At 36.3% G+C, this 12676-nt stretch overlaps 1 protein-coding gene across 8 annotated transcripts in view; it reads left to right on the forward strand.

Moving 5' to 3' along the window:
* Positions 1-12676, forward strand: part of NCOA1 (nuclear receptor coactivator 1) — a 279235-nt gene that overhangs the window by 216374 nt on the left and 50185 nt on the right. For all 8 annotated transcript variants that reach the window (XM_031654984.1, XM_031654988.1, XM_031654985.1 and 5 more), the window contains one exon: positions 2177-2357. In XM_031654984.1, coding sequence (XP_031510844.1) covers positions 2177-2357 — 181 coding nt within the window. The remainder of the gene's footprint in view (positions 1-2176; positions 2358-12676) is intronic.

Below are 12676 nucleotides of genomic sequence, written 5' to 3' on the forward strand. Positions count from 1 at the left end.
TTTTTAAGCAGAAAACAGCATTAAATAATAAGTATACTAACTTTAAAAGGAAAAGGTTTATAAGATAATGCCATTGTGTTCAGTTCTGGTGCATCTGTTTTGTGCACATGTGCATGTATTTCTGTTGAATTGATTCCTAGGAGTAGAACTACAAGATCATAAGATACGCATATGTCCTTTTTCGTAGATAATGCCAGTTTTCCTAGTGTATCAGTATTTTTTCTAGTTGCTCTAAGTCCTTGTTAATACATGATATTATCCATATTTTAGATTTTCAGCTATTCTGAGGGTGTATTCTAATTTGCATTTCCCTGATAAATATTCATTGGTCATTTGGATATCTTCTTTTGTAAATTGCCTAGTCTAGTCTCTTGACCATTTTTTAATGTGTTTTTATTTTGCTTATTGACTTTTAAGAGTTCTTTATGTATGAGTTCTTTATTGGACATATATTTGCAGATATCTTTTCAATGCTAAGGCTTACCTTTTCATTCTCTTACTGGCACTTTTTGATGAAGTGAAGTTATTCACTTTAATATAGTTCAGTTTGTCAATCTTTTCCTTTATGGTTAATGCTTTTTGCACATGTGTGACAAAAGACATGTTCACAAATGTTTTTAACAGCTTTATTCATATCAACCAAAAACTAGAAGCAACCCAAAAATCCATCACAATAGAGTGGATAATTATGTTGTAACATATTCATACAGTGGGACACTAATTCAGCAATAAAAATGAATGAACTACTGCTAAATGTGACAGTGCCCAGACCTCAGAAATATAATTAAATACATACATTTAGTTCTGTTTATATACTCTAGAAACAAAAATTTTAGTTGAACTAGATAATGAAACCCAAAAAGTAATCATAATATAGCAATATTGTGAAATAAAGGCCAGTTTTCTTCTTTACATAACCTAAGACAGATTTAGGAACTCCCTATTTATTCTTTTTTTTTAAATTTTTTTAATTGTATTTTAATTTTTTTGTATTTTAATTTTTTTTTAATTGTATTTATTTTATTTATTTATTTATTTATTTATTTATTTTTTTGAGACGGAGGCTTGCTCTGTAGCCCAGGCTGGAGTGCAGTGGCACGATCTTGGCTCCCTGCACCCTCCGCCTCCCAGGTTCAAGCGATCCTTCTGCCTCAGCCCCACTAATAGCTGGAATTACAAGCACACGCCACCATGCTGGGCTAATTTTTGTATTTTTAGTAGAGACAGGGTTTCACCACGTTGGCCAAGCTGGTCTCGAACTCCTGACCTCAGGTGATCCACCTGCCTCGGCCTTCCAAAGTGCTGGGATTACAGGTGTGAGCCACTGCACCCGGCCTCCCTATCTATTCTAAAAGATATGTTTCTTATACTGTTAAGTCCTTAAGTGGGAAGTAATCTTTTTGATATCTTTAAAGCTGATACATAATTTATGAAAAAGTTTCCCAAACTTTTTTAAATTATAAAAAAGTTAAATCAAGACCGGGCGCAGTGGCTCAAGCCTGTAATCCCAGCACTTTGGGAGGCCGAGACAGGCAGATCACGAGGTCAGGAGATCGAGACCATCCTGGCTAACACGGTGAAACCCCGTCTCTACTAAAAAATACAAAAAACTAGCCAGGCGAGGTGGTGGGCGCCTGTAGTCCCAGCTACTCGGGAGGCTGAGGCAGGAGAATGGCGTAAACCCGAGAGGCGGAGCTTGCAGTGAGCTGAGATCCAGCCACTACACTCCAGCCTGGGCGACAGAGCGAGACTCGATCTCAAAAAAAGTTGAATCAATGTAAGTTTAAAGTAAGTCATTTTATGAAATTTTGAAAAATATGACAGGAAAAAATCAATAATAATGCCATCATCGTAACACAGTACTACTGACACTTTTTTCCAGTCCAATCTTTTTTTATATATAGATTTTTATACCAAGATATAGTAGCCGAATATATGTATATTATTTATATCCTGCAGTATATGAATACTATATCAGAAGCATCCAAATATTTTCCCCCATGGAATAGTTAGCTCGTGTAATTTCCAGGTAGCCCCAATCATTCTAATTATTTCTTCTTTCTTTCTTCTCTCAAAGTCACACTGAATTCATAGTTTAAAGAAGCAGCCTTTTTTCTGCGTTGTTTCAGGTGTAAGTATAGAATATATGTCCTCTAACTTTGGTTTCCATTCTTAGTTTACAGCTGACCTTGACCAGTTTGATCAGTTACTGCCCACACTGGAGAAGGCAGCACAGTTGCCAGGCTTATGTGAGACAGACAGAATGGATGGTGCGGTCACCAGCGTAACCATCAAATCGGAGATCCTGCCAGCTTCACTTCAGTCCGCCACTGCCAGACCCACTTCCAGGCTAAATAGTATGTTTTGGGGACAACACCTCATTTTAAACGTTTAGTGATAATGTGGATTAGCATTTTGTCTCTCACCAGTATTACACAGATCCTTGGCTTAAGAGTGAAATATCTTTTTATTAATGCCTCTATAAATAATAAAACAGTTATATTTAGGCATGTGAACTTCATGCATCATGTATATTTTAAATTATAACCTCTACCCTTTTGTAATTAATGTTAAGGTGAGCAGTTGATGTTAAGGAGAAAAATTTTGTTGTCTCACCCAAAACACCCCATAACAGGACTTTCAGAAATACAGTATTGGGTCAGATTGTTTCCAGATATCTTCCTTGAAAACTAATCCTGTGAGTTGCAGAAATAAAAGATTTGGTACTAAAATACACTGGGCAAATGCTACATATTCCGTACATTTTGTATTGATGTTTCAATGCCTGTTAGCAGTTTTGAGAAGTCTTGTATTAAAGAAAGTAGTTTAGATTTCTTTTACCCAACATTTCCCAAACATTCCTGATTATGGAATTTCTTTTCTCAAGTAATACATGTTATACCAGAGAATGAGTTTTCCATGAAGTTGCTTAGGAGACAGCTGTGTTAAAATATGTTATTGTTCTAACCCAAGTTAGCATTTTCCTAGTTGAGAGACACTTTGATAGTTTAATACATTAAATTTATGAAAATAAGGCTGTCAGATTTTTTTACCCATCACATTTTGATGTTGAAAAAACCAGTGGTAAGAATTCCATTGTATGACCTTGAAACTAAAGGAAACTAATCAGCTCACTTTCAAAATTAGTCTGGATTTCCGACCTTAGTCCTGTCCCTTTTCTGATGGTATCGGATGTGGGACTTCAGTTATTTCAATCCAACTGGAACTTTTAGCTGTCATGACCCAATTACTGATAGTTTGCCAAGATTTCAGACAGCTGCAGAGAATAATCTTGAATCATCTGTGACATTTTTGGAGGCAGTATTTTAGCTGACCAGAGCTTTAGAGGAAGAGTCAGAAACCTAGATTCAAATCTCACATTCTCCAGTCATTAACAGTCTTACCTCAAGGAAGTGCAGTTTTTGAACCTTAATTCTCTTATCTGCAATATAAGAATAGATTAAATGATTTTGAAAGTTTCTTCTAATTGAAGCAGTAAGACTGTAGACTGGAATACCAGGCACAGTTGAGGAAACAGTAAGATGCAAGGCTGAAAAGAGATCAAATGAAAGTCTGCATATTGATTGGTTTGGGGGTCCTTATCTCCTTCCCCATCCAATATGGTGGACTGAAAGAATTTTCTCAGGGGACATTGAATGGGCAGAAAGATGTCTGGATGTGAGTATATAAGTACAAAAGCCATTCTGCTATCTCATCATCCAACAATGAAGGATACCAGGAGAGACAAGCCTAGCACTCAGCCCTCTCAGTCCATGTTTTAGGACACTGACTTGACTGAACAGACACAGTCAAGAATCATCAGTACTTGGAGGAAACTCCGCAACTTGAAAGGAAAAAAAGGAAATAAACAGAAAAAGTATGCAGTGGAAATACATAATAAATGCATAAACCAAAAAAGAAAAAAACTACTAGAAATCTTAGAAAGATAAAAATGTGTTACCCCTGAAAATGTGGAAAGGGGAAAAAAAGGGACAAAAACCAGAAAAAACTCTTAGAAATTAGGTATCCAACATTTTTTTTTTTAAATGAGAGAAATGTAAGATCATACAGCTTAGAAAAGCTTCCAGAAAGAACAAAAAGATGCTCCCAGAAAGACAAATGGGAAGTAGGGCAGAAAAAGTTAAGGAAATTACAAGGTCCACCTCAGAGGGCCAATAATGATTAAGAATTATACAAACAGGCTGGGCACGGTGGCTCATGCCTGTAATCCTCGCACTTTGGGAGGCTGAGGCAAGTGGATCACCTGAGGTCAGGAGTTCAAGACCAGCCTGACCAACATGGTGAAACCCTGTCTCTACTAAAAATATACAGAAATTAGCTGGGCATGGTGGCAGGCACCTGTAATCCCAGCTGCTCGGGAGGCTGAGGCAGGAGAATCACCTGAACCCAGGAGGCAGAGGTTGCAGTCAACCGATATCGTGCCATTGCACTCTAGCCTGGGCAACAAGAGCAAAACTCTGTCTCAAAAATAATTAATTAATTAATTTTAAATTTTTAATTTAATTTAAAAGAATAAAAGAATTAAACAAACAATTAGGGGGAAATTTATCAAAAAATATGAGAATTTTCTGCAACTAACTAAAGGACTTGCTTCCCCGGATTACAATGTTTCAACAAGTATCCAACACAAATGGAAAAAAAAAATACTTGTACCAAAGCTTGTCATCATATCATTCTGGAACATGAGAGATAAGGAAAAGATTCTAAAACCTTTCAGAGAGAAGTTGTTAATTCCATACACTGAATCAGGAATTTCTCAAAGGTAATGTTGGAACCAGAAGACATTGATGATTTGAGAAAGAGGACTTCTACTTTCAACTGCGACAACAATAATTGGCACTGGTCTAGTCCTCCTACTGTAAATAATGGGAAAAAGAGCAAATATATTAAACAATTCTTGTAGTACAATAGATAATAGGCAGTGTGAGACTGTGATCTCTCTGAGAAGGAAGCAAGTCAGGTGAGCTCTACAGTCATCTCAACTTTTTTCTTGGAGACGTTTACCAAACCAAGTAAAGGTAGGAGGAACCCAAAATAAGCATGGATATTTTACCAAACTCAGGAAATAGTGATAGGAGTTCAGTGACATTGGGGCAGCTATAACTTGCTGAACAAAGTACCTGAGAAGAGAAGGATATGTAGAAAAAGAGCAACAGAAATCTGAATCAGGGTTCTTTTAAATCCTTGGCTGAATACTACACTGTGCATGTTTTCAACAATACTCCATCAAGTGGGGCAAAGAACAGTTTGTGAAGGAAGAACAGCTATCAGGAAGGAGTGAGCTGAACGACTACCAGAACTCACACAAGATTGGAAGATAATCAAGTCCTGACCAGTCTACCAAGGAGTCGGTAGACCACCTTGAACATCTGGGACATTGAGTAGAAAATGGCCTCACTTTAAAGTGGATTTACTCTAGACCTGCTTTGACATCTTAAAAACAAAGCTCAAAAGGATCAAGCTAATGTACAAGTAAATTAACTGTCTGAAAGAACAGTATTCAATAGTTTTTAAAGAGGACACCAAAATTCAGACATTCAGCAACATTATATTCATAGTCTCCAACATATAATAAAAAAATTAAGACACATGATGTAGCAAGAAACTTGCTATACCCAAACAAAGTCAGTTAATAGATCCAGAAGTGACAAAGATGTTAGAATTAATAGAAAAAGACTTGAAAATAGCTATTCTAAATATGTTGAAGAACTTAAAGGAAAACATGAACATAATGAAGGAAGAGATATAAACTTCAAAAAAAAAGAGCCAAGTAGAGCTGGTAGCACTGAAAAATACAATATATTTTGGTGGTCTGCGGCTCACAATAACCAGGCTGGAGTCTTGGTGGCGGATCTCAGCTCTCACCAGCTCCGCCTCCCAGGTTCACGCCGTTCCACCGAATGCGCTAAGGTTCTAAGCGCCAACCACAGCGCCAACTAATTTAATATTACGCTAGTAAAGGCAAGGAGTTTCCCGCCCGGTCAGCCAGGATGGTCACCGATCTCCTGACCTCGTGATCCAAACCGTCTCGGCCTCCAGAGTGCTTTCCCAGGATTGGAGCTTGAACCACAGCATCCCCGGCCGAAAATTTGCCCGATATTGGAAATGAAAAATTTGTTAGAGGGCCTACCAGTAGATTAGACACTGCAGGAAAAAAAAAAAAAAAGAACAATAAACATGACATAGTATTAGAAACTATTCAAATTAGAGGAGAAAAAAATACCACAAAATTATCAAGGACCTCAGTCACCTGTGGAACAATACAAAGCAGTCATAATGTACAAATAATACATAATTATGGAAGAATGGGGAGCAGGTGAAATTTTTGAAAAAATAACAGCCACAAATTTGTGGAAATTTATAAACCTACAAATCCAAGAGTTTAATGAATCCCAAGCAAAATAAACACAAAGAAAACTACTACAAGCCGTGTCATAATCAAATTGCTAAAATAAAAATCTTAAAACAAAGAAAAATGACACATTATGTCAGATAAACAAGAAAAAAACTAACTTTCTATACTTAGTATCATTCAAAATGATAGAGATGAAAAAAGATAGAAAATGATATACAATGAACAAAGATAAGAAAACAACTACCTTTCTATATCCAGTATCATTCAGAAATGCAGGTGAAATAAAGATGTTTTCAAACAAACCACACTGAGAAAATTTGTCACCAGCAGATTACAGTATTGTTCAAGCTAAAATAAAATGAATCCAGATGGAAACTCTAACCTACAGAAAATAATAAGAGAGCCGGATAAGTAAAGGTATGAATAAATGGAAAATTATTTTTTCTCATTTGTTAGTTTATTTAAATGAAAAATAACTGTTTAAAGCAAAAATAATAACAGTGAATTATATATGTAATATGTAGAAGAAAAATGTGTGACAGTAATAGTACCACAGATGGGGTAGAATAAATGGGAAAATACTGTTTTCTATGAAATAGTATAATATTTGAGGCTAGAGGCTGAAGTTAAAAATGCATTTTGTTAATAGAAAAATACTCTATAAGTGTCCTGTGTGTAGAAAATCCTAAAGAAGTGAGAGGAAAAGCTACTTGAATTAAATGAACTTAGCAAAGTCACAATATGTGTACTCAGTATTTTAAAAAATCAATTGTATTTCTATATATCAGTCACATACAATTGGATAATGATATAGAAAAAGCAATTTACAAAATACATAAAATGTTAAGACATAAATTTTAGATGGAATAACATGTGCAGTACTCTACACTGAAAACTACTTTGCTGAGAGAACTTAGAGGGGGCCAGATAAATGGAGAGGGATACCATTTTCATGGATTGTAAGACACAGTTTTGTCAAGATGTCAATTATTCCAAAATCGACCCATGTAAATTTAATGTAATCCCAATAAAAATTCCAGCAGGCGGCCGGGCACAGTGGCTCACGCCTGTAATCCCAGCACTTTGGGAGGCCGAGGCAGGTGGATCACAAGGTCAGGAGATCAATACCATCCTGGCTAACATGGTGAAACCCCGTCTCTACTAAAAAAATACAAAAAATTAGCCAGGCGTGGTGGTGGGTGCCTGGTGTCCCAGCTACTCGGGAGACTGAGGCAGGAGAATGGTGTGAACCTGGGAGGCTGAGATTGCAGTGAGCTGAGATCACACCACTGCACTCCAGCCTGGGCAACAGAGTGAGACTCTGTCTCAAAAAAAAAAAGAATCCCAGCAGGCATTTTAGTAAAATTTGACAAGCTTTTTCTAAAATGTATATGAGAATGCAAAGGTCCTGAAATAACCAAAACCACTTAAAAAAAAAAGAAAAGAAAACTTGGGAGTATTTATAGTACTTGATTTTAATACTTCTATAAAGCACCAGTCATCAAGATGGTGTGGTTTTGGAATAAAAATAGACATATAGATCAATGCAAAATAATGGAGAGTCCAGAAACAGACCCACATTTATATGGCAAATTGACATTCAACAAAGACACCAAAGTAATTAAACAAAAAATAATCATTTCAATACATGGTGATATAACAACTGAACATGTAGAAAAAAATGAACCTTTACCCCTCTCCTCATCCCATACACAAAAAAGTGAACTTATTTTGAGTTGATCATAGGCTTAAATATAAAACTATAAAGCTTTTCAACAAAAAAAAAAGTCATTGAGATAGACACATTTTTCATAGGGCACAAAAAGTGCTAATTGTGAAGGAAAAAATATTGATACATTAGACTTCATTAAATGTTAAATCTTCTACTCTTTAAAGACCACCTTGAAAGAAAATGAATCAATAATCAATAACCTTTCAAAACAGAAATCACTGGGCTAAACCCACTTGTAATTCTAGCAAACATTTAAGGAAGAAATTATATTCTCTATAATCTCTTCCAAAAAATAGAAGCAAAGAAAATATCTCCTGACTCACATTGTAAAACACATATCTGATATAAAGGAGTGATACCCAAAATAAACAAAGAACTCTTAAAATGAAACAATAAGAAAACAAGCAACTCAATTTAAAAATGGGCAAAAGATCTGAACAGACACCTCACCAAAGAAGATATACAGATGGTAAGTAAGCATATGAAATGATGCCCAACTCGCATGTCATTAGAAAATTGCAAATTAAAACAACAATATGCTGGCGAGGATGTAGAGCAACAGGAACTCTCGTTGCTGGTGAGAATACAAAATGGTACAGCCACTTTGGAAGACATTTTGGCAGTTTCTTACAAAACTAAACATACTCTTACCATATGATCCAGCAATCGCACTCCTTGATATTTACCCAAATGAGTTGAAAACTTATGTTCACACAAAAACCTGCACATGAATGTTTATGGCAGCTTTATCCATGGTTGCCAAAACTTGGAAGCTATCAAGCCATGGAAAGACATTGCTGAGAAGAAGCCAATCTGAAAAGGCTACATCCTGTATAATTCCAACCGTGTTTTGGAAAAGGCAAAGCTGTGGAGACAGTCAAAAGATCAGCAGTTGCCAGGGGTTTGTTGTCAGTGGTTGCCAAAGGCAAGGATGAATAAAGAGAACATGGGATTTTATGTGATAAATATCATACCTAAAAATCCCCTGTGTTCATATTATGTGTATATAAATAAATATATATAGACATATACACTTACATATATATAAATCATGTCTATGCAATGACATGTATCCTGTCATTATGTATTTGTCAAAATATCAAAATCCACAGAATGTACAACACAAAGAGTTGTACATGTAAGTCTAATGTAAACTGTGGACTTTAGTTAATAATAATGTGTCAATATTGGCTTATCAGTTCTAACAAATGTACCGCACTAATGCAGTAGTAGGAAAAACTGTCCAATCTAAAAACTGGGCAAAGGATTTTAAAAGACATTTCACAAAGGAAGATAGGAAAATGGCAAATCAGCACGTGAAAAAATAGTTAGTATCTTTTTTTTTTTTTTTTTTAAGTCTTTCTGTTGCCCAGGCTGGAGTGCAGTGGCATGATCTCCGCTCACTGCAACCTCTGCCTCTCAAGTTCAAGCAATTCTCATGCCTCAGCCTCCCGAGTAGCTGGGATTACAGGTGTGCGCCACCATGCTTGGATAATTTTTTTGTATTTTCAGTAGAGATGGGGTTTCTCCATGTTGGCCAGGCTGGTCTAGAACTTCTGGCCTCAAGTGATCCACTCGCCTTGGCCTCCCAAAGTGCTAGGATTACAGGCATGACCCACCGCTCTCTGCCAAGATACTTAACATCTTTAATCGTCAAGGAAATGCAAATTAAAACTACAGTACAATACCACTGCATACCCATTAGAATGCCCAAAAACTAACAATACCAAATGATGGCAAGGGTGTAGAACAATTTGAACTTTTACATTGCTAATGGAATGTAAAATGGTGTAGCAAATTTGGAACATCGTTCAGCAATTTCTCATAAAGTTAATCATGCATTTACCATGTAACCCAGCAATCCAACTTTTAGGTATTTAACCAAGAGAAATGAAAGTCCATGTCCATAAAGATACTTGACTACAAATATCCATACAGCTTTATTCAAAATAGCCCCAAACTGGGTAGGCACGGTGGCTCACGCCTGTAATCCCAGCATTTTGAGAGGCTGAGGCAGGCAGATCACTTGAGGTCAGGAGTTCAAGACCAGTCTGGCCAACATGGTGAAACTCCATCTCTACTAAAAAAAATACAAAAATAGCCGGGCGTGGTGGCAGGCGCCTATAATCACAGCTTCTAGGGAGGCTGAGGCACGAAAATCACTTGAACCTTGCAGTGAGCTGAGATCGCACCGCTGCACTCCAGCCTGGACTACAAAATGAGACTCTGTCAAAAAAAAAAAAAATACTCCTACACCGGAACAAACTAAATGTCCATCAAAAAATGGTGTACTCGTAAAATGAAACACTGCTCAGCAATGAAAAAGAAGGAAACATAATACTATTACATGAGATGAATTATTCTTGGAAACATTCGAAGTGAAAAAAGCCATATATATTCAGAATTTTTTTTTTAAGCTCTCAGGCAAAACTAATCTGTAGTAATAGAGGAATGATCATTGTTTGCCTGAGTTAGGGAAGATTGATAGCCAAGGAACATGAAGGAAATTTTAGAGGTGATAGAAATATTCTGTTTTCTTGATTTGAGTGGAAAGTCCTGGGTTTACACCTTTCTCAAAATTTGTTGAACTCTACAAAATTTGAACTTAAAATGGGTACATTTTATTGTGTGTAAATTATACATCAATAAGGTTTAGTTTAGAAATATCTGAGAGTAGAATGATTTCCAGCCAATAATTAGGTATCACATTTCTGGTAGTTGTAAAGAAAGAATAAAGCATTTTCAGATATAAAAGGCCTCAGGTTTTATTTGCTTGATATATTCACCTTTTCTAGCAAAGGTCCTGGAGGATGTACTTAAGCAAACAGGGGAAAACCAAAAGAGACAGAGGAAGCAAAGGATCTGAAAGGAAGCCCAGGAATGACACCTGATCAACAAGATTAGGGAACAACCAGTGCATATTGAACTGGGGGCCTGACAAATCCTCTAGAAGGGAGGCCTCCGGGGAAGAAATGAATTGATCTCCTTGAGTTTATAGAAAATGTTATTGATAGATTTATGTCAAAAAGTTGAAACATCTGATAAATTCTACTAGAACCACTGACAAATGAAAAAATAAGAAAATTATTAACTCCAGAAAAAAGTAGGGCACAAGAGAGGAGGTTCAAACAAAGTGCACAATTTGACTTAGCAGTGAGCAATATTTGCATAATCATAAGAATCAAAATATTAACTTTTGATTTTATAAAAAACTATGATCTCTGTTAGGGAATTGGGAACCAGGATGGTAGTAAGAGAGGTACATATGGAAGAGCTAAGACCTCATCTATAATGAGGGAAAGTCGGTAAATCTAAAATTGAGACATCAAGAAATAGCAGTATATGCATATTTAGAAACAAATAGGCAATGCCAAAGTAAACAATTTTCAGACTTGCAGATGGTTGCCTCTGTGGAGAAGGAGGTAACTAAGTGACTGGAAGGAGTGAGGCAAGAAACTGCTATTATTTATTATGGGCCTCTTGGTTCTGACTTATTAAATTATGTATGTGTGTTAACTTGATGAAAACTAGAATTAATAGAAATAGAAAGTTTCTGCTAGCTTTGCACATTGTGCAAGTGGGGTGTTTTCTTTCATAGTCTGTATTGAGGCAAATAACCTTTTTCTCCCTTGAGGCTTCCCCTCCTGAGTACAGCGTCATAAGTAAAAGTATGTAAATAGGCCAGAATCTGTTTCACCTTGTGCTGATATGTTTGCAAAGGCCAAGAACATAGAGGGGAAGATACCGAGGTAGATATGGGGAGGTCAATAGATGGAGACAACCAGTCTACAATGTGTAGATATAGACAGGAAAGAAAAAAGAATTCAGAGGACATAAGGCTAGGGAAACAAGTTGGATGTGAAAAAGGAAAAAAGAATTAAGGATTGCAGAAGGAAAAAGAAAGAAAAAAGATGGGAACAAAAATATGATAGCATATAAAGAGAAGAAGAAAAGAATCACTTCTGATTCTCTGCCCCACTCTTACCTCTAAATTGTCCATCACTACTGTTTACTATAACCAGAGTCTACTATTGATTGGCCCACATCTTAAGCTTATGCCCGCCCAGGAAAATCAAGCACCTTTCTTTAGTCTTCAATCTTAGCTAAACTGTATCAAGTTCAAATATCTTGCATAAGATAGTTTATCATCCTCCTTCACCACCTGAGATACACAGTTAGAAGTAATGGCTCTATCCCCCATGACACTTACCTTTTCTTCTAATATTTTTCTTTGCCATTTTGCACTGTGTTCTGAGAGAATCTCTGAGCTCAACTTTCCAGATCAAAACTAAATCTTTAGCTATGTCCATTCTGCCCTTCAGTCCCTCTGTTGAGATCGTTTCATCATAGCTATAATTTTAAGATTTCTAAACATTATTTTTCTTAGGAGTCTATTACTTTTTATGGATGCAATAGACTTTTTAATCTGTATGATGATATTTATTGTGATTTGGGGTTCGCTCATTGTCTATACTAACCCTTTTTTCTTCAACATTACTTTCTTCATTAAAGTTGCTTTCTTCCTACTGTTGACTTTTCTTGAAAGTTTGGTAAATTTTGACTGTCTC

The sequence above is a fragment of the Papio anubis genome, chromosome 14 (assembly GCF_008728515.1).
Source record: "Papio anubis isolate 15944 chromosome 14, Panubis1.0, whole genome shotgun sequence".
Lineage (NCBI taxonomy): Eukaryota > Metazoa > Chordata > Mammalia > Primates > Cercopithecidae > Papio > Papio anubis.